The 27,481-nt window shown below is 42.3% G+C and overlaps 1 protein-coding gene across 1 annotated transcript; it reads right to left on the bottom strand.

Annotated features, from left to right (window-relative positions):
- Nucleotides 1-286: 286 nt before the first annotated feature.
- Nucleotides 287-14,154, bottom strand: ptar1 (protein prenyltransferase alpha subunit repeat containing 1). The gene is made up of 7 exons (XM_082555337.1): nucleotides 14,023-14,154; nucleotides 8,384-8,553; nucleotides 8,093-8,159; nucleotides 6,575-6,679; nucleotides 5,923-6,166; nucleotides 4,141-4,496; nucleotides 287-3,827 (listed from the first exon to the last, which is right to left on the bottom strand). Exons 1-7 carry the CDS (start codon nucleotides 14,106-14,108, stop codon nucleotides 3,449-3,451), a joined length of 1,407 nt encoding a protein of 468 aa, XP_082411463.1. The 5' UTR covers nucleotides 14,109-14,154; the 3' UTR covers nucleotides 287-3,448.
- Nucleotides 14,155-27,481: the final 13,327 nt, after the last annotated feature.

Below are 27,481 nucleotides of genomic sequence, written 5' to 3' on the forward strand. Positions count from 1 at the left end.
GGAGAAATTTGAGAGGAGATCTTATTTTAGTTTGACCCACATCTGTTAACGTGGAGCAGGAGGTCATGACCTGCAGACAGCAGGCGACAGAGACGGCGTTGTTTCCTACACTCACTGCTCCAGTCTAAACATCCTTGGGCAGGATACTAATGAAATCAAAATGAAATCAAGGATGTAAATATTTCATTTTATACATAATGAACATAAAATAATGGACCCCCTCCCCCACACCGTATGTGAGATACATGCAGCTAAATATGTGCAGTAATTACAACAGAGCGTTCAGTGGACATGAAGAGATGAGCTTTATTATCTTGTTTAGCAGATGACAGAAGCACTGGAAGATAATATACTTTCACTCCTGAAATAAATAGTAATTAAGACCACAAGGATTATTCATTAGCGAGTATCACAACAAAGTAAAAGGAGCAGGTTGAACCTCTAAAACAAACATTTCTGCATAGATAGTCTTGGATCAAAGCTCGTGTCAGCAGCTGAGCGCACAGCCTGATACGATATCACCACCTATCATCCTCCTTAGCACACGACAGAGTGCGTGACAGAGGAAAAGCTTTGAGATAATTAATGCTGTGATTATGTACAGTGTTTAGAGGTGATCACACACACACACACACACACACACACACACACACACGCGCACGCACACACACACACACACACACGCACGACCTTTAAAAAAGTAACAATGTGTCCAAGGGCAGAGTTATGAAACATCAGCTGTGTAAATTGAAGCTATTTGGCCTCCGTGTGTTGACACAAAGGTTTATGGTTGCTATGGTGACCATAAACTATGACAATACTGGATAAACAAGAAAAATAAGATCAAACTGCAACGTTTACAAAAGGAAAACAGAAACCAGGTTTGACAGACACACGTTGAGGATTAGTCCCTTCACAATAAAAGACGAGGCATAGTAGCATGAATCATCACTCCCAGGAGCTGCTGAAGTAGTGTTACTGACTCTTCCTTTAAACAGGTGCATTGTGTTACTTCCTTCTATGTAGCAGAGCTCTGTCAGTCAGTGCAAGCAGCTGTTTCCTAAAGCGTTGCAAACATGAGCGTGTACGCCAAAAGTTTGCGTCCGTTTGCGAGCTGTGGTTCTGACAATGATTACGTGTTAGAGTAACAGTAACTCTTGTTATACATTAAAAAGACATAAAAACTTTGATGGACAAAAGAAGAAGAAGAATGTGTTATACTTGGTCAACGTGTCAGTGAAAAGTGGCGAGCCTTTAACTCGCTGTCACCAGGTAGATGTTAAAAAGCAAACGTAGCTGCTGGTCACGCTCACACTCACACTACAAATCAGGCAGCTTCTGTAAATGCTTCAGATGTAAATGTCACTCTCATCCTTTCTGCTTCACACAAACCTGTATTTTCATAAATAACATAAAAGAAATAAAGTTCAGCCCGAGGAGAAACGACATCAACGGAGTGGAAGGTACCGATGACAAACCTGAACATCTGTAGCAGTCGTGTGTTTACATGGGCATTTAGCTTTTTGATTTCATTCATGTTAAAAGTTCGAATGCTATCAAACAAAAACCATCACATACACTGTGTAATTCTGTGAAACCTGGCCTCCTGCAGGTGTGAGTACGTGTGAGACTGTACCTGTCCACTTCCTTCAGTCAGAATACTTTCAGGAAATGCCTTTAATAAGTCTTTAGGACAAGTTAAAGTTCATCGGAGCTTTAAAACTGTTTCAAATGAGGCACTGATGCGAAAATAACAACGGGGAAAAAATAGTTAATACCAATATTTTGGTCTAGATCAGGGGGTCAAACTGAAACGAGCGGAGAGCCGCTGCTGGCGCTGTCGTCTCACACGTTAGTGTTCAGCTAGGACAAAACAAACAAACAAATATTTCCTAAAATGTTTCGTTTGTTTTTTAAATTTCAGATCTTGTATCAGACAAAACTGCAAACTTAGCTGAAGCCTTCCAAACACACTGGTCCTCTGTGTGCGCGCACGTTGTGTTTGTATAGAACAGAATAAATAAGTGCACACAGTGTGCGACTGTCACCGACAGCCTCAGCAGGTTTGTGCTCTCTGCTCGTGTCGTCTTCATAGTCAGTCATGTTGTGCTTTTGATTTTAAACTGCGTCATGCTTCTTCTCAGTATGCGGGCCGCTGCGGCCCCGGACCGCGAGTTTGAGCCCCTGGTGTAGACCGACTACCCTCGCTAAACAAAACTACACCAATCATTTTAAAAGTGCTGTTTAATTTTCACTTGTTGCAGTTTCTAGCTGTAACAAATCAAAGTGTTGTAACAGCAGCAGCAGCAGGAGCACCGGTGAATGTTCTGCTACAGATCGACAAACGTCCAAAGTCAAACATCAGGACCAATAAATGTTCATTGCTGCTCAGGTTGGAGGAGAGTTTGTGATGACCTCTGAACACAAATCAAACTTCTCTATAAGCGACTGGCTTTTTGGTTTCCTGTTACTCTAACTTTGCATCAGCTACAAAGAGAGCTGCTGACCAGTGAAGTTAAAGGGTAGAAAATCAACCGCGAGTAGTAACATGTGTAACACGTGTTACCACCTTCAGAATGGAAATCCAGAGTCAGGAGCTGTGCTTTAACCTGCTGTTACAGCTGACGCTCAGGTCAGTATTACCCGACGACTGAGGGAGGTCTAATATAAAGTAGAGCTAAGACGGAAAAGTGATGCAGTGATGATCTGATACAAGAAGAGTTTCTACAAGTCGTTAACCTGCAGCAGGCCAAAGCAAGCCTGAAGGTTCTGCAGCTTCATACCTGCTCAAGTCACTGCTTACTGTTTGCTTCACATACGTCTCTGTTTATGTGTCTATTAAAGACCGTTTCACCAGACTTCATGCTTATACAGGCTGAAAGCCGAAGCCCAGGCGAGGTGCCAGAGTCCAGTTCAGCGCCAGGACACTTCAATATGCCGGAAAGTATTTTTGGACTTTAGTCCAATGATGCCACAAACTCGTGCCTACACAGAACCTTACACGTGTATAAAGTGGTTACGCTGTGTAAGTGACTGATTCCAATCAGAAAAGATTTATGTTTGTTTGTTAAATATATATAGAAGCAGGGAAAGAAGATATGCACATGAAACCTCACACACATACAAACAACTAGAAATCTGAGGTACCTGAGGTATTGAAACACCTGAAGATAACAGTGAGCCAACAGGTGGTATGAGGGCTGATTTCCATTCTGAAGGGATACTGGCTCAGAGGATCCAGATGTTTCTGAGAAGGAACATCCAGTCCTCTCCTATTAATTGTTAGGAAACAGATTCCAAGTCCGCTGCTCAATGCCCACTTTTCTAAACTCATCACTGGCTTTGAAGTACTGGTTGTTTAAGTCTGCACTATGTGTAGGCAAGCTGATCCTAACTCTTTGTCTGTAGGCAGCTTCAGTGTGGGGAAAGGAGGAGGTCAGCATCTCTCTCAGGACTGCAGCCCAATGACCGTATCCAACCACTTCCTGTAGGCCAGGGCAAAGTGTCTCTGCTCGGTGTTACAGCAGCCGCCCAAAACACTGCTTACAAAGCTGAGTTCAGTTGGCAGGGTGGGGGGGCAAGGCAGCAGGACGCCTCTCTTCAGTCTCTTACTATTGTGGGGGTCTGGCAGGAACAGCCCATCTACTTCCATAGGTTCACCAGCGTGCTTCTGTCCGTTCACACCGTGGCCTGCACAGCTCTGAGAGCTGATCTCTGGCACTCCTGGGTCTGGATCCGTCACATGGTTCAACTTGCAGTCGGATCCTCTGCTGTAGGAACGCTGATGCTCCCTCACCCACTGGTCCCACAAGTAAAAGACATGCCGCCTGAGAGACACGGGGGGTATATCAATATCATTATTACAAACGCTGAACATGTCTGTGCACAACGTATTTGTATAGGCTCAGGGATAAACAGCCCCAGAATGTGAAAATGTTTTAATGCAAAAGAAATATTTAAATGATTTATCAGGACAATTCATTTTTTTACTTGTTTCTCACAAACGATGTTTGCAATCAGCGACAACCTGCCACCGACTGTGCAGCAGGAACAGACAACACATTGGTTTTACCCGCCTTCCTCGTTTAAATATGACGTCTGTGTCCATTCTGCAGTCGCTGTGAACCAACAGTCTCTCACCTGTGACTCCAGAGTGTTTCATGTCCAGGGAAGGACTGGATCAGATCTGAGCAAAGGTCCATCTCCTGGTGGAAGAGCTGAAGGACTGTAGTGAAGTCAGCGCGGCCGTCTTCCTCGCCGCCCGCCTCTTGTCCTGAAGGCTCTCCGTTACTGTGAGAGCGGCTGTGTGGGCGGCTGCCCTCTGGGACTGTGCTGCACCCACGCTGGGGTGAACAGCTGGTGGAGGTGCGAGCTGGCCTCTTGCAGATTTCAGCTATTAGCTCCTTAAGGAGGAACTGGCGGTAGTGGAAGCCACTGTGGTCAGAGACATGCATGGACACCCAGAGGCGCATAGAGGACAGCTCGTCGTGGAACACCTGCCAGAATCACGACGACAAAGGTACGTGTGAAGGAGCAGAAGCTGAACATCAACAAACCAACTGAGAGATTCTCACTTCATTTATTAGCTAATCAATAAAGTTGAACGTGGGGGGCCTTGAATGGCCGTTCAACAGCTCGCAGAAAGAACAAGACAATAAGAAAATTTCAAGAAATACGTCTCTATAAGCCATGTGGTCGGGTCTGTCATTCCCCAATTCTGGGTGTCGGCACCGCTGTCAACGATGCGCGACAGACCCGACTAGGGCTGTTCGATATAAGGATATATATCGTGTGTCGATATAAAAACGTCTGTCGTTTCATTTTACGCTGTCGTTTGTTTCGTGGTGTCGCAAAATAAACTGTTTACAGCAATATTTGTTCATCGTTCTGATGTCACTGTAGTGGTTATATTAATTTCAAGTTCTCTCTTTCTCTTATATTTAATAGAACCACACTACGGACGGACAAGCGCCTGTTTTTATGCACGACGGTAACACCACCGCCTGTCCGCATGTTTATGTTCCAAATAAACTTTTCACAATAAAGCTCAAGATCCTGTTGAGACTTTTCAAAATAAACTGAATCACGTGAAAGATGCAGATTATTTACGGATGAGAAGCAAAAAAGAGCCGCCAGGTGCTAAAAAATAAAGCTTAGACTCAAACATTAGAACAGGCTTTTCCCCGCAGCACGCCGTGTAATAAATACTCACAAAGAAAACGGCGCCGTTACAACTTATGTCTAAAAATGTATCGTTTCATGCATCGTTAAAACACTCGACTCCAGCTACAGGACACGCAGCTGGAAACACTTCATGCAAGTCGAGCTGCTCGAGATTCACAGAAAATGTTACATTGTTGCGATTTATATCGTTACCAGGACGATAGATGTCTTATATCGGGATATGAGATTTTGGTCATATCGCTCTAGACCCGCCCACATGTTCACACTTTTCAGTCCACTTCTTTATTGCGGTTGTCGACGTACGCACGCCGCTGCAGCTTTTCAGTGGGCGTGCATATTATTAACGTAACTGCTGCAAAAACACTTATGTTATGTTAAATGTTCGTTCCGCGTGACTTTTCTCCCAGGTAACTTGCGCACCACACTTTGAGAACCACTGGTTTAAAGACAGAAACCTCCCTTACTCATGTAGTTACACAGAGTTCCTCTGTGATGACTGTGCCAGCTGATTTCAACCATGAGTGCTACATGACATCCAGCTGGGATCATTTTGATTCATTTTAATTTCTTAGCGAGTGTTTATTTAGTTACACCACATTATTTGCACAGCAGCTCCACTTTTATACGGCCAGGCATCAGTAATATAACTACATTAAATAAAAAGAGAGAACATGTGTGATGAGGGTAGAAAATATTCTAATTACTGCTGAAAAGCTAAATGAGTAACTGAAATGCTACCTTGACATTGCCCCTGGCCATGTGCTGCAGCACCCAGATGCGGTGTGACCAGGCATTGTAGTTGCTGGGATAGCGGCCGGCTGCGTCAGAGCACACCTTCATCTCTTGGCGGAGCGTCCTGGCCAAGCGGTCACCGAGCTGCTCGTTTCTCTCAGCGTCAGCCTGCACTGCTTCAGCCTGCTGCTGATTCTTATTGTGGTCCAAAGTAGAGACCTGATTCAGGACCTGCTGCAGCACCCAGCGTCTGCAGGAAGACACCAGCCGCTGGGTTACAAAGCTTCACTCACTCTGTACACCGTTACTGCTTTTACAGGAAGAACAGCATCCCACATGAGCCTCGGTGCTGGTTGTAAGCCTTAGAACATCGTTGTTGTTTTTCAGCGGGATTAAAACACCTTTCTCCACCTAGCAATGATCTCAGGAAATCTATCACCAGTCATTTACATCGACAAGGTCTGAATGCAGCTGCCCTCAGCTCCCGGAGCCAAAATATTCCCTGTTCAGCCTACAGTGTTTAGCACAAACAGTGCTACTGTTAGAAAACTGTTGAAAATAAAGTGTAGTCTAAGAGGAGTTTGAATAGCTCCCCACACAAAGAAAGCAGCTCGGAACATCTGAGCGTTTACAGCAGGAGAAGCGTAAGCGGCTTTACCGATGAATCCAGGTCTCTGGGCTCTTGGGAAATTTGGTCAAAGCCAGCTTGCCCAGGTAGAGGTCCTTCTCTGGGTTAAGGACTCCACACTGCAGTAACTCCTTCCTGCAATAACAAGAAAGCACGATGACAGTAAATCCATCAATATAAAGACTATCACCCACAGATTCAGTTAGAGCACATGCATGCTGTGATCTCTTATCAAAGATGGTTTCTGACACTCTGCAGAGCAACGTCCACATTTTGTCTCCATCATTCGTTTTATCTTTTAGGTCATTTCGAGGGGACGACTCTGATCGTGCTTTAATTCTGACTCTTCTAAAAAGCAGGATGTGCTTAAGTAAGACCATCCGTGACATCCCATAATGGACATGATCTAATGCCTGTGAATAAATATAAAAATGGTAACTGTTGCACCAGACTTTGATGAGCTGCAAACAGGAAAATGATTTTTGTTCACGTTTGGTTTAAATGAGTTGAACAAACTACAAATGTGTCTCTGTTACAAACAGATGGTCACACGGTCGGTGTTGATCTGAAAGTCTGACACATGAAACTCTGGAGTTTGTTTCTATCCTGGAAAACTATAAAGAGATGACAGGAAACAGGAGAGTGAAGGCATGCAGCAGTTTCAAACCCAGGCACCAGGTTAGGCCTGCACCCCGTTTAACCAGTATACTGATAATGGTCACATAGTAACTGGACTGGTACTCTAGAGCCTTTCTACTCAGATGAGCACTCAGCGCACTTTGTACTGCGAGTCACACTGACCCATTACACAAAGACGCACACACATCACTCATCTATTCTTAACTTCTTTATGAAAGCCACAGTCCATCCATACACATATCCAAATATGCTCCATCCATGTACTCCGATGGATGCGTCGGTGGGTTGGGCATCTCGCCCAGGGTTACCTCGATGCTGACTGGACGAGTCAGGAACCAATCTGCTGACCTTCTGATTCGTCGACACACCACAGCCGCCCCAATCAGACACAAATGTATCACAGTTGAACTGTTAAAAGCATTAGCTTTGTTATGTGTGCTGACAGATCCTTACATCCTGACACTATTCATTATTAGTATTAGTGGTACGGACACAGTGGGATAACGCAGCAGTCAGGAGGATGCCAAACTGCCAGGATTGTCTAAGGAAAGAAAGTGACTGGACTCTCTAAACAAAGAAGCTTCTTCAGTTCTAAAACCAGGCGGTGGAGAGTCCCAGTATTTAATCCCTAGTGGGGATTGTTCCTTTTGAGGGTCGTTGGAACACTATTGATGATGTGCCTCGGTGTGAAAGAAGGTGTGCGTCATTATCACTGCCTCACCCCAATTTGTGACCCACTGAGCTCACCTGACAGACGACGTGAGTGGGGTCTGGTTTCACCTGAGACCTCTGCTGTTAGCTAATGTTACCTGACATCAAGAAAACCTTCCTGTGTGACAGGCAGGGAAAAGATGAAAGGAAAGCATCGCTCTCACTATAACCACGTTTATCAGAACATTCATCCTGTACCTGACATTCCACGCAGTGGTGAAGTCTGGGTTCAGCAGCAGCAGAGTGCAGGTGATGTCCACTAAAGCTGGGACAGAAGGAAACACAGGATGTTGCTTCACTTTGATGTGGAAAAAACAGGAGCATAAAACACGTTTAAAACTAAGCCGGACAAAACAAGGAGGTCATTAACTGACCATGACTGGAAGCTCAAACCTTTATCAGCTTTAAAATAAATGCATTAAATAAACAAAACAAATGTTACAGACTACTTTTACTCCACCTCTGGGATCGCTTTTGTTATCGAGCTACCTTCTCTGTCCAGCCAGTGCTTGCGTTGGCGGTACAGCAGCAGCTTGTTGTGGACGTACGGCAGCAGGAATTTAACACACCAGCTTTCCACACCAAGCTTGTTCTCCACCAGCACTATGGGACTGCGGTTGTAGCGAGCCTCTGGACACGGGATCACACCGATCTCATCACTGAGGGAGCAGAGAGTGACAATGAGGGTGAACAAGGGAAAACGTTACAGTAACCAACCAGTCGAAAATTAGGAAAGACCACAATTAGATTACCACCATATCAACCAGTGGACCAAGCAGCAGTACCCAAAGTGATGAGCAAACAAAAAAACCTTTAATGAACTTAATCTGCTGAAATTTGACTTTTCAAAAATGTAGAAAAACAAAAGTTGGAGCTGAAGCTCATCAAACTGAAGCAGTGCTGAAATAAACGCAGTACGACAGAAACATGGCAACCTGCCACACAAGGTCATGTTGCAGTACATCAGCTGAAGCTTCGACAGCCCAATCACATCTCCCAGCTTACATGTAACATGTGGTTAGTGCTGTGAGATCTACAGAGCTGTCACCGTGCAGCGGCTTGTTTGGGATCCATCTCTGTTATAACAAACAATAACATACTGCTGGGACAACATAGCAATCAATACATCACAGATATCTGACACAAGCTCAAATTCAGGTAAGTTATTAGATGATTAATGATGTAACGATGGATCCTGTACACATCTGTAGCCGTTTAGAGTCGTCCATTTAAAACACACTGGATAGTTCACTTTGTCACTTCCAAGAAATGATCTCATGTTTTCTTTCAAGTTGCTTATTTCTGATCTTGTACACTTTGGGGGGGTGTTAAACATACTATGTCACCACACTGCCGGCCATGCCTCTCCAGTGTCCTTTGCTCAAAGTTTGTGCATCATTAAACGAACACCGACGTTCATGCTGAGCTGAAGTGTCTCCACAGACACAAACTACAGTTCACGTTCATCAGCAGTCTGAATTTTAACACGGTTATGTAGTATTACTAAGTCCTCGCTCCACCTTCCAGAATTATTTTTATTTCTGGAAGCATGAAACCAGAGTGGCTCGCAGGTTTCAAAGCTGGGCAGAAAATAAAGGGTGTGATTTCAGAAGCACCCATATTTGAATTTCTGTGGTTCATCAATCATATCCAAGACTTTTGGATGGGACATTAACTGTTCAAGATTTTTTTTCTTTTTAGAATCAGTAATGCAAAAATCCATTTAGTTCCACGTGTGTCGTTTCGTAGTTTTGATGTTTTCAGCGGCCGCAGTGATGCGGACGCTGCACCGGTCCGTCGTGGTGAAGAGAGAGCTGAGTGTAAAAGAGAAGCTCTCAATTTACCGGTCGATCAACATGCCTACCCTCACCTATGGCCACGAGCTGTGGGTAGTGATGGAAAGAATGAGATCGTGGATACAAGCGGCAGAAATGAGCTTCCTCCGAAGGGTGGCTGGCCTCTCCCTTAGAGATAGGGTGAGAAGTTCGGCCATCCGGGAGGGGCTCAGAGTAGAGCAGCTGCTGCTCCACATCGAAAGGAGCCAGCTGAGGTGGTTTGGGCGTCTGACAAGGATGCCCCCTGGGCGCCTCCTGGGTGAGGTGTTCTGGGCATGTCCCACCGGGAGGAGGCCCCGGGGCAGACCCAGGACACGCTGGAGAGATTATATCTCTCGGCTGGCCTGGGAACGCCTTGGTGTTCCCCCGGATAAGCTGGAGGAGGTGGCTGGGGAGAGGGAGGTCTGGGCTTCTGTGCTTAGGCTGCTGCGACCCGGCCCCGGATAAAGCACAAGAAGATGGATGGATGGACAAAACAAAGAAAGACCTTAAAATTTTCAGAGAATTTTAATTTATAGAGCTGAATAGGTTCTCTGCAGTAATCTCAGAAAGTCTCTGAAAATGTCATAAAACTGTCTAAACCCGTAAAAAGAGAAAATCCTAGTAATACCTTAGTAGATCAAGGTCTTGGGACCTGTTTAAAGTTTGAATTCCATCTCTAGGTCAAAGTATGCTGAACTAGTTAAGCTTCAAAATACTGGAGGTGTGAAGAGCATGTGAAGAAGATATTCTCCATTTATTTGGATGGAAAATATATATAAGTACAAAAGTTACACAAAAGTAAAAACAGTAATGTCTTGATGCACGTGCAATCATCCAAGTAAATCAATCTCCAAAGGTTGATTCTGTTCATCTGGACGTAGCGTTTTGTGGGAGAAACGTTTCGTCATCATCAGGTGACGTCTTCAGTCTCAGCTGACTGCAGGTTTCAATCTTATAAACAGGACGTTTGCATAATGACTGAAACCAGCCCTGAAGGAACAATGGGCTGGGAGGGCTTCACATGACCATTGATCAACAACCACCGATCAAAGCTCATTGATCAATGTCCATGAGTCCCATTCACAGAGAGGTGTGGAATGGCTGCAATCACAGCATTGTAAGATGGTGACAGATGTACCCTTAGGCCCCTCCTCGATTCCTCAGCATAACCATGTATAATATCCACAACACTTCGTGGCTCAAGAGTTGGGAGTTCACCTTGTAATCGGAAGGTTGCCGGTTCGAGCCCCGGCTTGGACAGTCTTGGTCGTTGTGTCCTTGGGCAAGACGCTTCACCCGTTGCCTACTGGTGGTGGTCAGAGGGCCTGGTGGCGCCAGTGTCCGACAGCCTCGCCTCTGTCAGTGCGCCCCAGGGTGGCTGTGGCTACAATGTAGCTGCCATCACCAGTGTGTGAATGTGTAAAGCGCTTTGGGGTCCTTAGGGACTAGGAAAGCGCTATACAAATACAGGCCATTTACCATTTACCAAGAAGAGGTTATACACACACAACACGGTAATATTATGTTGAAGCACAGTACGTATCACTCCGCGAGGCTCCGCCTACGATAGCCGTAACGCTCCGACAATCCATCAAGCGGTGCGGCTTCGTAGCTCAGCAAAGTCGCACTGAAACATTTGACAGATTTTCGAGCGCCGTGCACATAAAATCGTTTCGAGGTCAGTAAACACAACCAGAGTTCATACATAAGGCACACGGGATTATAAGGGGCTCTGTCGACTTTCAGAAAAATCAAAGGATTGATTTTAAGTGCGCCGTATTTTCACACGGTAATAATGACGGCCCACTAGCATGCTCTACCAAAAATAGTGCTCTGACGGACGAAAGCTAAACCAGTTCCACACCAGTGAAGCTGCAGCATTTTTACAAACCAGTTCTGGTTCATTGTTTCATTCAACGATCCACTTTTGCCCTCCTCATTCTGCGTCGCCGCCATGTGCGTATGAAAACAAAGGCACTGCGCGTTTTACCCATATTCTATCGCCATATTTCATTTTCTTATCGATGCCCAACATTATACCGGTATCACCGTGAACAGTATGATATGGCCCAGCACTACTGCTCACTGCGTACGACTCTGGATACTACAGTACAGTATCCAGAGTCGTACGTAGTGAGGAGGTGAAATTATTAACAAGATAATCGACCTCTGTTGGAGCAGCGTTCAGATAGCTGCTCTGTGTTATGCACAAAAACAACATTGGTGTATTTTATTTATGGAGCATTATTATTTAATAAATTAAACAAATTTGCATCATAGGATTGTTTTCGTTTTTCCTGCAGTATATAAAAATTGCTGTATCTCCAAAATAAAATTATGAAGAGACTCAAAATAAATTTCCTGTTGTTGTAAACTATTTTTTGCAACTTTTTTGTATTTAAAGTTTTGAGGGATAAAACTCTTAAATTTCTCCAAGTAGAAATATATGTATTAAAAAAACAAAAACGATTTTCAATTTTTTTGTAGTTTATTGCACTTTTTTGCAATTAATGTAGTTACTATGGACTTAATGCATACATATTATTAAAATATGGGCTATAACAGTTGTATTGATGTATAGCAACTTGAAATGCTCCCACAAATGGCTACACAGCATGTAAAAAAATAATATAAGCTCTGGCGGACTTGGTTCTATGGTAGGTCTTAAAGGGTTAAATAAATATTGTCAAATAATCGAGATCTCAATTTCAGTGAAAATAATCGTGATTATCATTTTTGCCATAATCGAGCAGCCCTAAGCAGCGGTAACGTTTGCACGTCCTCTCCCGTTAATGCGGCAGGTAAATAATCAACAACAGTGCATATTATGTTAGCGCGGTCTGCCTTATTACAAACCTGCCATTACTGTGCATTTAGTGACCATGATGAGAGACACAGAGTCTGGCTCAGATGCTGGCAGCTCTCGCTGCAGTCTGCCGGCAGCGTCTCCTTTCAGGCCAGGATAGACGAACGTCACCGAGCAGTGACTCAGTTTGTGGTCAAAGGCTTGCACCCGTTTGCCACAGCAGATGATTTTCAGTAAGTGAATGTGTTTAATTGTAGGCAGGGACATTACTGGATATTCTTGTGTAATTGCTACAGAATAATTTATGTTATACTTTGTTATTGCTACAGAAGAATATTTATTTTATTATTTTACATTTACAATGTTTTTCCTGGGGACCCTGTGACACCCCATTGAAGAGCCGTATGCTGTGGATCTCTTAAGATCTCACTGCTGGGTTTGTAAGGCCATGTTACTCCTACATTTCTATCTTGTTCAAAGAGAAGATATAAAACAAAGTTCTGAGCTAATCGACCTTAGTGTCCTCCTTTTTAAAAAGAATCGATAAAGAATCGAATCGTTAAACAGAATCGAAAATGGAATCGTGAAAATCGTATCAATACCCATCCCTACTTAAAAGTGAACCAAACACATCCAAACTGAGGGGTTCTTCTTCCCCCAAAGCAGCTGAAAATCTGTGGTTATCACACTAAACTAGAAGCTGCAATGCTTCATCGAGCACATTTTAAAAATCCTTGTCTCAAATTCTGTACTTTGATATCTTATTTAAGCCACATGTCATTTTACACACATTTTCGCAGCATGTCAAAAAGCCACACTTGTTCCTGTTATCACCATTAAAACCTTTACTGGGAAGAATCAGTGCGAGTCCTTTTAAAACATAGCAAATTCTAAACCAGTGAGTAGTTTTGAAAGCCCTAATTTTTTCCTGTTGGGGATATTGATTAGTGCTCATTAATAAGACAAAAGTATCAGATTACTCGATTAATCGACAGAATAATCATCAGAATATTTGATTGCCAAAATAACTGATAGCTGCAGCCTTAAAGTTCTTAACATACTATCACACAGGATCGACCTGACATCACGTGCTTCTCATAGCATGCAAATCTTCGGTACCATCATAAACAACTGTTAAGCATCCCAGTTCAGTCACCGGCGAAATAAACAATAACACCATTAATGAATCAACATGATCGGGATGTCGCATTTTCAAAGCTGCATGGCTCAGCTCGCTAAAGTCGTGAAATATCCCGCTGATGCATGTTTTAAGTTATTTAACTGTAAGTAAACAGTAATCCCCACGACATCGTGTCTCACGCACTGAACAGAACAAACAAAACTAAGTGTCTAAATGTGAACTTCATCTAGACAGTTCCGATTCCAGGTAATAGTCCACGCCCATAATTTGAACCCTGAATCAGCCGTGGCCGAGCCTTGGAGCCGCTGCGTGTGAAACAGGCCTGCGGGCCCAGCGCAGTTTGTTCGCAGCCGACTGTACTCACATGCTGGGGTTCTTCTTGAATGCATTCGCGATGTCTTTGACAACTCTCTGGACCAAGACGTCTACCTCCTCCTCCGACTCCGCCATTTTTAGAGCACCGTCTTCTTCTGCTGCTTCTTCTTCTTCCTCGTTGTTTTTATTGGCGGTTAGCAAACAACGAATTGGTGCATTACCGCCGCCAACTGGTGTGGAGTGTTGACCAAATCGCTGATTCCAAACCTGTTCTCGTATTAACTCTTGTGCCCCTCCGATCATTTCTATTGTCCATTAATGCTGTAATTACTGTTCTATTGTGATCATTATTCGTACACCATGATGAGATGTTTCCATTTCCATTCAAATAGAAATGAAGTTCATTGGTTCAGATGAAAGCCTTTTGCATGGGTTGATGTTGTCCTTTCTATTCCAAACTTGGACTAATCTGTATTCTAACTGTTACACACCCTCCTCCCTGAACCTCACCTCTGCATACACTGCTATATCCTCCGACTACAAACAGTTGGTTTGAGACAAGTTTCCTGAATACAGATCATTTCTGGTTTCATGAATCCTTTAAATTCTTGTTCATTTGCGATTAAACGTCGAGCTTTCTTATGATCCTCGCTCCTGATGTCCTGGCTCCCTCCAGTCCTTTGTTAATATGTTTACACCAAAGATCTTCTCTGTTCCTTTGTTTATCATTTTGATAAATGTACTCGAGCTGCACAGTTAATGACAACTAACAACAACATCTTCTCAACTGTAACTGTAGATTCTGTTTTCCCACTCTGCGCCCAGGGTCAGGTTGAATTTGGCTGAACACTCGTCTCTCTCCCTCTCTGCGCTTGCACTGCCCTCACAGCATCAGCAGAATGAGGAGGCCATCCAGCCACCAACCAGTTTATGCCAAACTGCCCTCCCACAGCACCGACTCCTTTTTCTTGGTTGGTAAATATCAAAAAAGGTGCATTACTGCCACCCACTGGTTCGACTATTGAATAAACTCTCGTTCACAAAGACAAACAAATAAACAAAAAACAAAACAAATAAATCAAACTACAGATTTTACTCAAAACATTTATCTGTCTTTAAAAAAACAAATATGTAAATGTGGCCTGATAGTTTTATTTCTCGTGTTCTTTTAAAATGGATATGACCCAGTTTCACTTTGACATTATTAAGGTTTTTATCAGCTGTCTCATATTTGTGACAGTGCAGGTACACTATGGTGCCGTCTTCTGCAGCGCAGTCACATTTCCCCGTACGTGTTTCCTTCGATTTGAAACAGCTGTGATATCGTCGTCTCCTCTTTCTGTTCCTTCCTGCACCTTTTCTTTCTTCCTCCCACTGCTTTTGGCACCTTTCCTTCATCTTCTGCCTTTTTTAATTCAATTCAATTTTGTTGTTATAGCGCCAACAACAGTTGTCTCAAGGTGTCGTAAGGTGAAGACTCTACACTCGCACCCTTACTACACCTTTAATCTCTGTCCAACTGAAAAACGTTTTGGTGGCTTCATCTGTGAGCTTCTCTTCTGTTATGTGATCATCATAATGTGATGTTATTAAACTGCAGGCCCTGTTATACTGTCTCTGTCTGGCCTGCTGAATGAATGCACAGTAAAGCATATGAAAGTACTGCTGCACCAGCGTTAGAGAAATGATCTGTTTATTATTCACGCTGATTGTAGTTCATACTTTTAACTGTTGTGATTTATTCTGATCTTTAATCATCACAAACATGACGCATCTATAATGAAGCGACTGTGAGTAAAGCCCAGTCCTTTATAGAGCCTGGTTAGGTTTACTGTGTCATCAGGACCTGCTCTTAAATCAAACAGTGTCCACTGCAGGTTACAGTGATGGGGAGCTGAAGCCCATTTTAAAGGAGTGAGAGAATCACTGTTTTGATCAGTGTAACTATTTTTAATGACTGTTGTTGCAAATGATCCACATTTTTGTGTTCACCTGTCTGTACTGAATATTATTATGTGATGTATATGTTGTGATGATTTTAATCTCAGTGAGGATTTTACCTGGATAAAGGACAATGAAAAAAACAAATGCTCCACATTGTTGGTTGACCCTGCCATCCAAAAGAAAAACAATGATAAGATACGAAGTGCGACGTGAGCTGTGAAGTTCTTATTTTATAAATACAGAAAAGGTTTACAGTAGACATTAACATGCTGTAACAGACCGTTCTTAATGTTGTTTGTGGTTTTAAAAAGTGTGTTTTGTCTCAGGTCTTTGATTAAACACTACAGACTGTTTTTAGTGCAGACAGCAGAAAAGAAACGAAAAACATGAACAGAACTGCACAGCAGTATATTGGCAAACTTGGAGTTTTTTTAGTATTACACTCCTATAAACATAAAGACTGTAAAGATATTATATTTTTCATGTTCAGATATTATTTTAAATTTGATATTTTTTTATTTGTGGGGGTAATTTATTTAATCCTAGAATGCAATTAATGTAGATCTCCCTCCATCTCTTCTTTGTCCCAGCTGCTGAATGGATCGTGTGTGTTGAACTTCAGACTTTCACAGACTTGGATCTTATAGTAGAAACAATGAGCTTTGTCAATTTTGTTAACACTGAAGGACTAATTAGAACAGAGAGAGGTTTCATTTTGAATTTGTTAAAATAAAGCAGGTACTATTTTCCCTTTATTGCGTTTATGCTCGTTGTCTTTCATTTTCAGAATTACCACGGGCTTAACCTGGTTAAAGGAAACACACTTTTGTTACACACACTGCTGTCCATGCATTGCCCTGCAGAGTTTTATGTGATAATTAAAATGTTCAGATCAGTCAGAGTGGACACTAAACTGTGTTTAATTTGCAAGCTTGCTGATAGAAACGAGGGTCATGAGTTCCACCTCCTGCATGCTTTCCCTGGGTGCCAACAGTCTCCTCATATATGTTCACACTGGACACTGTGAAGACTCCACTTCCTCCACAATGAATACAGTTCATTTGTAAAAACTACACAACTACAACTACATAACTCATTCAGATAAGAATGTTGATCTTTCTTTTCATGAAAACTAAAAAAGGAAGTCACATGTTTCTATTGGTGAAACACAAGCGCTCGCTTTGCAAGGCTGGAATAAACCAGACATATTACAGCTTTATGTGCAGTTCAGCATTATGAACGGATTGAAGATCTCACAGACCACCACAGACCAGACTGTGACAGCTGCTGCACACCACATCTGTTCATCATTCCCGCCTCACCACTAGGTGGTGATGTGGTGACAGCTTATCTCATTTCTTTGCCCAAGTGCCCCAGACCTATGGCTTCAGGTCTAACAGTATCACAACTAGGGTTGCCAACTCCCTGAAAAATAAATAAGGGACACCTCGTGGCCAGGGCCGGGCAACCCAGTTGTCTTCACCCTTCCCAGTGTGGTAGCTCTTTTTTTGTGTGTGTGAAATTATTTTTTAACCATTTGACTTGAACTTGATTTAAGCAGATGCATATTCTTTGTGATATGACCATATGGGAAACAAATGATCATTTAGCCATTTATTTTTAGCTCAAAATGACAACATTAACACAGTAAAACAGGTCTCTTTCTTAAACAGAAGCCTGTCATGCTTAACTTTGGAGAATATAAGTAAATCTTTCTTTAAAAGAACTCTGTCCTGCTTAACTTAAAATTATATAAATTAATAGAAAGCAATAGAACAAAAACATTCTTGTAACTGTGCACATTTAGTGCATTTAGTACAATTGGCTTCAGTTGAGGTATTATTTCAGCTTTTCTAATGCTAATCAGCTGCTCCTGTTTGTAAACCCGCTTGTTCCCATGATTACGCATCATAACTCATCATCATTTTTCATTTATGTATTACTTTTATGTATTATTCATCTATTTGTTGTAATCATCTATCCTTGCATTTGTTTATTACACAAAATAAATGATATTATCACACTTCTGGCCACATAGAGCTGATATTCACTGCACATGCCCATATTAACCTTAACCAGAGGGTTTAAACAACAAACCAGTGTTTACATACCATATCTGCTTCTGCCGTGGCCTGGTGGACAAGAAATTGGTTAAGGGTTCCCCGAGCTTTCACGCCCCTCATGTTCTTCTTGTGCCCACCACTAGAAGCATGCCTATGGAAAAAGTGCGCCGGCACACAGTGCAGTGCGCTTTATAGGTGTTATCGTGCACTTTCCCAGCCAGGTGTTTTCCTTTTCCCATTCCTCCCTGTACTTTTGCAGCCTTTTTTTCTTTCTCTGAGGGGAACAAACATTGCTGCTCTAATGCTGGGCTCACACTGTGCGATTTTTGGCCCATTTTGAGCCGATTTTTGAGTCGTGCGACCGATTTGGTGATCGGCCCGATTTTGGCCTTCATCGTGCGTCGTGTAGTATACGTGGGGTAACGAGAAGCGATTAACACCTCACGACCAGCTCCCGATCATCAATCGCTCGTGAGGGTGTCACCACAGCCGCTCACACTGCTCATGCGCAAACACGTAAACATCGGTGAAAAAGACGGCGCAGCACGGCTGTGCAGCGTGTGATCTGGACACAAGTGATGGAGGCACAACTTGTAGAACTTTGGAAAGCTCATCCGAGCCTTTTCGATGTGGCATCACAAAATTATCACGACCACAACAACCGTGAAAATAGTTGGATTTACACTGCTGCTCAATCACAGCTGCCTGATCATGTTTTTCATTAGCAATTTAGCAAAGTTGATGGTGGTGTGTCTGTGTGAGTGAAAGACAGAGAGGGGGAGCGACAGATTTTCTGTTATAACCTTCATGTTATGTTGGCACAGTGTGAGCACTCAGGTCGCATCAGAGCATCGGGCGGTATAGTGTGAGACCTGCATCGTGACCTACCAACGTCTAACCCCTGCGAGTCAATCGTGCAGTTTGAGCAGGAGCTGAATAACGCGACTGAAAAAATCGCAGTGTTTGCCCAGCTTTAGGTGTACTGTCGTCCGAGACTTGCACCGCAGAGTCGGCGTTTGTTTCCCTGTTGGCCATGCTTGTTGTTGTGGTCATCTGTTGTCTTCCGGTATTTTCTCCGCAAGCGACCTTTCCTCGACCAATGAGATAATCTGAATTGTCATACTCGAATTGTCATAAGTGTGCTGTCAGCTCATTGGTCACAAAGCAGGAGAGGGGCTGGGAATTATGTTTTCAAACAAAGCGTTAATTCCATAAACATTTATAGACTACTTTTGATTCTCACTGTATTACGGGACAAAGTGCGTCCCTTATTAGCTCAATACGGGACGTGTACTTTTGTTTCGAAATACGGGACGATTCCGTTTTTTAAGGGACGGTTGGCAACCCTAATCACAACATCCATCCATCCATCCATCCATCCTCATCCGCTTTGTCCGGGGCCGGGTCGCGGGGGCAGCAGCCTAAGCAAAGAGGCCCAGACCTCCCTCTCCCCAGCCACCTCCTCCAGCTTATCCGGGGGAACACCAAGGCGTTCCCAGGCCAGCCGAGAGATATAATCTCTCCAGCGTGTCCTGGGTCTGCCCCGGGGCCTCCTCCCGGTGGGACATGCCTGGAACACCTCACCCAGGAGGCGCCCAGGGGGCATCCTTGTCAGATGCCCGAACCACCTCAGCTGGCTCCTTTCGATGTGGAGCAGCAGCTGCTCTACTCTGAGCCCCTCCCGGATGGCCGAACTTCTCACCCTATCTCTAAGGGAGAGGCCAGCCACCCTTCGGAGGAAGCTCATTTCTGCCGCTTGTATCCGCGATCTCGTTCTTTCGGTCACTACCCACAGCTCGTGGCCATAGGTGAGGGTAGGGACGTAGATCGACCGGTAAATTGAGAGCTTCGCTTTTACACTCAGCTCCCTCTTCACCACGACGGACCGGTGCAGCGTCCGCATTACTGCAGCTGCAGCCCCAATCCGTCTGTCGATCTCCGGCTCCCTTCTCCCATCACTCGCGAACAAGACCCCGAGATACTTGAACTCCTCCACTTGGGGCAGGAACTCATCCCCGACCCGGAGTGGGCACTCCACCCTTTTCCGGCTGAGAACCATGGCCTCAGATTTGGAGGTGCTGATCCTCATTCCCGCTGCTTCACACTCGGCTGCGAACCGCTCCAGTGCGAGCTGGAGGCCCTCACCCGATGAAGCCAGGCTGATAGGCTGATATCACAACATCAGCCTTTAAAATAACTATATAACAGTGGTCTGTAGTATTCATTTTACATTTGTGCTTTTGCATCATTGGCTGGTTGCTGCCTCTGATCTCGGGGCACAGTCAAGTTCAAAAGTGTTTTAAACATTAAACATTATTTTGCCATTTGCCTCAGTGTATCACCACACTGGACTTTCAATCAAACAAACAACATCTGACTAAAAACTTTAGACTATCAGCTTTGATTCAACATTTTGTGAAAGTGTAACTTGAACACAGGGTTTGTAAAGGAGTGCTTCTTGGATTCATCACTGCTTGTCAGAGGTGCTCTTTGGAATTGTTTTAAAAAGACACGTTTCAGACGCGTGTTACATGTGTGTTACTATTTAATGTCAAAGGTTTAGTTTGAATATTTAGAAGTCATGTTCTGTGAACAAATGCACACACAAGCCACATTTGACTGGTCTTCAGCTACCAGTGACACAGTTGTGTAGGTCTGCCTGGTTACTGGTTTGGGGTTGGATGAATAATGGGACTTGGAAGGTCAGGATGCTTCTTGAAATGCACGTGTGGATGTGTTGAATGTTCAGGATATTACAGATATGTTGTAAATGTTGTTCATTTTTATGGAGTCGAAACAGGGTTTGTGCCAAACTGCAAGACTGCACAATGTTATGTTTCACTATTTTGTAAAATGAATGTGTCTTTTCTGAACATTAATGTTTTATTACTTTTCTTCCAGCTTTGTTTTAAGGTTTTGCTTTGGGGCTTTTTTTTTAAAATAAAAATTACATTTGGAGAAACGTAATTATTTATATTAACAAATGAATACAAGTAGTAATAAATACAGTGTATATGTAAGTTAAACTTAAGATATTTGTATATATTAAAAAAATTAAAAATTCCCAGCACACCCCTGCGGGCGGTTTATCCTTCAAGCTCGGGTCCTCTACCAGAGGCCTGGGAGCTTGAGGGTCCTGCGCAGTATCTTAGCTGTTCCCAGGACTGCGCTCTTCTGGACAGAGATCTCCGCTGTTGTTCCCGGGATCTGCTGGAGCCACTCGCCTAGCTTGGGAGTCACCGCACCTAGTGCTCTGATTACCACGGGGACCACCGTTACCTTCACCCTCCACATCCTCTCGAGCTCTTCTCTGAGCCCTTGGTATTTCTCCAGCTTCTCGTGTTCCTTCTTCCTGATATTGCTGTCATTGGGAACCGCTACATCGATCACTACGGCCGTCTTCTTCTGTTTGTCTCTCTCTATATAATATATATGTATATATTTATATTATAATTATTATATATATTATAATTAATTTTAGATCACTTTAATAGTTAATTGCACTACTGCGCTCTCAGAATAAAATACATTCCCATGATCGACGGTTGTTTGTGTTTGTGCAGGAATGTGGTAGTGAACCGGAGCAAGGTCACGAAACAATAGCTCTCACAGAGATGCTGCCTCAGACTCATGAAAGTGGGTAACAGGTCAAGGTGTGTGTGTGTGGCTAAGTCTAAACCACGCCCCCTTCTCAACAGTTTTTGACCAATCAGATAGATGCACATTCTCTTTTCTAAGTATGGGTACCACTAAGGTAGAGGGATCTCTGTGCCGGTAGCTGGCTACAGAAAACTGTGGTTTTCTAACCAAAGGGAGATCCATGTATATCATAGGTGTCAAACTCTGGCCCGCAGCCTAATTACATTACATGGTATGGTACAGCCTAATTACATGGTATGGCGAAGCCATACCAAATTATTATTAGAGCTGGCCTACTGGTATTATACAGCTAATATATATATTGTTTAGTATTAAGCTTTGCTTGTTCCACATTCAGTTTTTCAGAAAAACTTGTTTGAGTCCATAAGAAAAGATTCATTCTTAAATCTGGAGGAAGATTTTTTTTCCAATAAATATTAATGTTAGCCCGCGACTTTGTTCCAGTTTTGAATTTTGGCCCACTGTGTATTTGAGTTTGACACCCCTGATGTATATGGTCTTGATGCACGTTCAATCATCCAGGTCAGTAAATCTCCAAAAGTTGATTCTGTTCATCTGGACGTTTTCAGTGGAAGAAATGTTTGGTCACTCGCTCAAGTGACGAAATGTTCGCCATCTTACAAGTGTCTGACTTTGATTTATATCTGCTGCCTGAATACAAATTTCTCTTTTGAATTGCAAGTCATGCATTTGTAGCTGTATATTTGCACTCTTTCCTACTTTGTACTGTTGGACAATAACTGACCTGGTATATGCAATTAATGTAGATCTCCCTCCATTCCTTCTCTTCCACTTATTAACTTAGAAAGTGAGCCGAGAGCACGAACTCAGGGTGTTTAACGTCCCAGCGATGAGCTGCTCAGAGCCACAACCTTAACCTCCGAAGACCTGAACTCTTCCACGGCAGCATTTTTAATTTCTCTTTGATATTTGGGCTGCATGGGACCCGATGAATGTAGAAACAAAGAATTACCAGATGTTTTTTCTTTTTTAACTTATTTTTGTTTCTAAGAAAGATGAGATCCACATATGAGGATATTCGTTTAAAATGTCGATAGAACAGTAGCAGCATAACGTCCTCGTGAGTGGATATCAGGCTCCTGTAGAGCAAAATTGAGTATTTTGGTCTAAATAACCCAAAATGTGATGTCCACATATGTGGACGCAGGTCCTAGGAGGTTAAATAGTTCTCATTCATTCATCCAGTTCAGGATGGGGGGCTGGAGCCTATCCCAGCTGTCATTGGGAGAGTGGACAGGTCGTCAGTCTGTTGCAGGCCTAACACACAAAGAGACACACAACCATTTACACTCACATTCACAACTATGGCTCATTTAGAATCACCAGTTAACCCAACCCCACTAACTGCCTTTTCACTGTGGGAGGAAACCCGAGTACCCGGAGAGAACCCACGCAGACAACATGCACGCTCCACACAGAAAGACCCCGGCCTGAAGGTGGATTCAAACCCAGAACTCTGTTGCTGTGAGGCAACAGTGCTAACCACTGCACCATGAACTCATATTTTATTTACTGTATAACATAGTAAGCATATTGTTGTTTCAACAAAAACAAATGTATGATTTGAAGAAAAACATTAGTTTTTGTGAATTTGATGGCAGCAACACAGCTCAACAACCTGCAACAGGACCAGTGTGATTTCTATGTTCATTTAAAAAACAAATACGGGTTTCTGGGATTCTTTAAATTAAATTTCAAACAAAGCCCTAACTAGGTCGTAAACTGTAAAGTACAGCATGATTAAATTAAAACACAAAGTTTATCACAAAAAATTAAATATGTTCAAATTACTTAAAATATTTCTAAGCCACTCTTCTGGTTTACATTACAAAAGCTAACTTACACTGTGGGGTTATGCTGTCCTCACTAAAGTTTGTTGCAGGCAACGTAATTTCAGCTATACAGCTAGCTTAACAATCTTTATTCCCAGCACTTCATCCTCCAAGAAACAGGCCGCTTGTTGTGTTTGGCAGGATTTAATGATGAAAATAAATTCTCTCTCTCTCTTTTTTGTAAAACTGTACAAAGACAAGGAATACAAAATACACAATGAAGACATGTTCCATTACACTGGGAGAATAACATTGTTCTAGCGAAAAACACATGACCACAGATAAAGCATCTGCTGACAAAATACAAGCATCTACCTGCCTCCATATGATTTAACTTCACTATGATTTAAATTCATCTCTATGAATTCCAGGGAAGCTGACTAGTTCTTTTCCTTTTGATCTTGCAGGACATCACCACCACGGCAGGTAAAAGAAATATACGCCAGAGGAATTGTAACCTTTTTCCCTTAACTCAGTGGCCCGTACTCCAAAAATGGCTATGTGAGTAGCTCATAGTAATAACTGATACAACCACAATCGCATTGAAACATTTTAAATCCTGCTAAAATGTATGTCCTTATCAACTGTTCATTGTTACATAACTTATTTTGTTTATTCATTTATCAGTGTCTGTACATGTCACTCTCCAAGGAACATTATTATGATGGCGAGGGTGGCACTGGGTACTTGGCCTGGAGGATTAAAGCCATACAGAGATGCACTGCTAAAGGGAGGCGATTATCATCTGGAGGTAACATTTATAATTCACTGGAAATACATAATACAGTTCCAAACTGTGGTTCTTTATTATTAATGGTTATTAAATGTTGTTATTAGTTTTGATAAAGCTGTGTTTCATATTGTGTAGCACCAGGAGATGGAGCATCGAGTGAAAACCAGTGTGGTGGACCGACTGTCAGACGAGAGTTGCAGTTTGTTACAGAGAAGATGCTGAGTGAGGATGAGTGTAAGGAAGCAATCGCTCTGATGGAACATTCAGCTGATGAAGACACAGTCACAACATGGTCCTTGACCTCCTGCTGTCAAGCAACATACTGTCTGTTTCTCCACGTTTCAAAGATATCGAAGGCTTGGTGAATATTTGTCATTACTTTGACAATGTAAACACACTTTAATATTTTACAGAAAGCAGATATGATTCTCTGTTCTCTATCCCTGTTACAGATCGAACAGGATTTTGTACTGATGTTTGGTGAGGATGTATCAGGCAGGTTGCTGGAGAGGTGGCCAACAACATTCAAAAGAAAGATTATCCAACAAGGCAGGAAGCTTCCTTCTACCACTGACCTGGAAGAACTCTTGCTGACTCTCCTGAGGATGCCACTGAAGTTAATGCTGACATTGGTGAGCTGTTGTTTCTTTGATTAGCACATTCACAGCATATATAATGTTTGTCACAGAACAGCTGTCCTTTTGTATTTTGGGTCTACTCAAACATTTTGTCAATGCATTGAAATGTGTTGTTGATGATGATTCAACTTTATTAAAAACAAATATTTTTGACCTCTCAGCATTGCTTTTACATCTGATTCCACCATCTGGTCAGGGCCGCTAGAGACCAGGAAAGGTGTCAGCTTCTCAAGCAGAAAGACGTCTTGTGCTCTTCAAGAAGCTTTGTTTCTTTTCTATTTTTATGGTGTGAATTACCAGTTTAAGAAACATTTGATTCTTATTGCCTGTCTGTATTTGTCTTTTCAGACTGGAACAAATATCCAAGAGCACCTTGATGCCGTCACTACCAGCACTCAACGCTACCTGCTGTTGGGGTGAAGAAGAATGACATCCACCGGTTCTTCATTATTCTTGACAAGAATGCCATGCAAGTCTACCTCTTCACTTGGTGCTTTTGATGAACTGTTTAAAGCCCATTTTGTGTTTGGCACATCTTAGAACACCATGCTTCACAACATGTACACGTTCATCCAAACCACAGGTTTTAGAAAACATTTAAATACCAAACACCTTAACTATTTTGACCAACAGGCTGACACTGATGTTAATCTACAGCATGATGTGGCAGTTAAAGAAGTTTGTACTACAGGGGAGGTGATGTCAACTAATGTAGAAGAAACACCCACAACATCTGAAAAGGTCAAATAAGAGTCTTTGGATATGTGTGCCTCTGCTGTTGCACAGCTCAGGGCAGCTGGATTAAGCCTACTGTGAATAGTTTTGTCTCCTCAATGGAGGAAGTGTTTTTTGAGATTCATACTCAGGCTAAAGATGCAGCCTTACAGAGCGTACCTTTACAGGACACCACAAGTAAAAATAAATATAATAGTAATAAAATAAAGCATTTAGAGTCCTTTAGCCTGGAAAGATGGTGACACTGGAAGAAGGTCCAGAAATTGCTTGGAGCTGTGTTGTCTACCAGTTTGTTTTCAGCTAAGTGGATAATAACACACGGTACAGAGTACCGCCCTGACTTTACCATCTGTACAGATGTAGTGTCTGAGATTCCGTTTTTTGTAAGATCAAAAGTATTGTTGTGAAAGATGACATTGTGTTGCTCTGCAGAAAACTGATGGAAACCCTGTTGATGACCATTATCATGCATTTAGGGTCAGACTGCATCCCAACATGGTGCTGAAGGTGTTGAACATAAATGAGCTGTGTTGCTTCTTCAAATCAAGTATGGCATTTCAGATTCCTCCCTGTATGTCGTTCTGTATTGCCGTTTTATGCCGAACTAAATTCATTGTTTTAAAGTGTTTTATACACTACATGAGATGTTTTTATATTTTGAGCCTGACATAAAAATAAAGCTGTTAAATGTATAGTTGTGGTTTTTGCTCACTTGTTTTATATGTAAAAGCATTATTAAAAACCAGGTTTTCATGCTGCAAAACAGTGAATTGACCGTAAAGGTAAAACTACAGGAAGAGTTTTAGTAACACTACTTTGTGTAAAATTAATTACAAATTTTACTCTATGAGAGCTAATTTTCACTAGAGATGAGTGTATGAATAACACAGTATAGAGTAACATCAACTCCCATCAGAGTTTTTGAACCTCCAGTGTTAATTTCAAATAACTCAATTCAGTGTTAAAAATCAGTGGGATTTTACTCAAATAGAGTTAATTTATCACTATGATAGAAATGTGCATTAAATCAAGAGAAAAAGTCTGCATCTTTTTTCTGTTAGAGAAATGTGTCAATATATTATTTTAGAGTTAATACAGTGACAGCTTTACCTTATATGGACTTGTAAAGTCTTTCTGAGCTCAAAGCAAAGTGAAGAGAAAAAGATACATTTAAATAAATGACTAAGAAAAATAAGTGATTCTAAATAGAAAACTGAAAATCCTGTAACTGTGACGTTAACGGCACCTTTCTCAGGTTGATGGTTGTCTTTACTGGATATTTGCAATATCCCACAGGATTAATGATCGCAATCATAAAATGAGTGTAACAGTCAACGTCTAACAGTAAAAATATAAATTACAGACAAACTCTTTCAACTGAGTGGAGGACTCAGTGAATCACAACACGGTGGATTTTTATTTTAAAGCTGTAGCTCCGTGTTTCTGTATGAGTGTGTAAAAGCACTCGTTCATACACAGTAACATGTTAAGAGGAAGCTTGTGTTGTCTGTAGTGTCTGTCTCTGCGGTGCGCTGAAGGTTTAGTCCATCTGGGTAAATGCAATTAAACAGAGGGCTTAATGAAAACATAACTTTAATGTAACTGTAAAAATAACTGAAAAAGAATTATTTAAATTTCATTATTTTTCAATCACCTTAGTTTTTAAATACAAAAAGAAATATCCAGAAACTCAACATCTTTTTTTTGTACTTTATTTTGTTTGTTCGTTTGTTTGTTTGTTTGTGTAAAGCAAAAACAAACAAACAAACAAATGTCCCGTTGGTACAACATAAATATTAATAATTCTGAATACAAAAAGGTTTATGGAAACAGTCATGAGATTTTATTTCACGTGACTTTTTATTGGATTCATGTGACGAAG

The sequence above is a fragment of the Aulonocara stuartgranti genome (genome assembly GCF_965226115.1).
Source record: "Aulonocara stuartgranti genome assembly, chromosome: 12".
NCBI lineage: Eukaryota > Metazoa > Chordata > Actinopteri > Cichliformes > Cichlidae > Aulonocara > Aulonocara stuartgranti.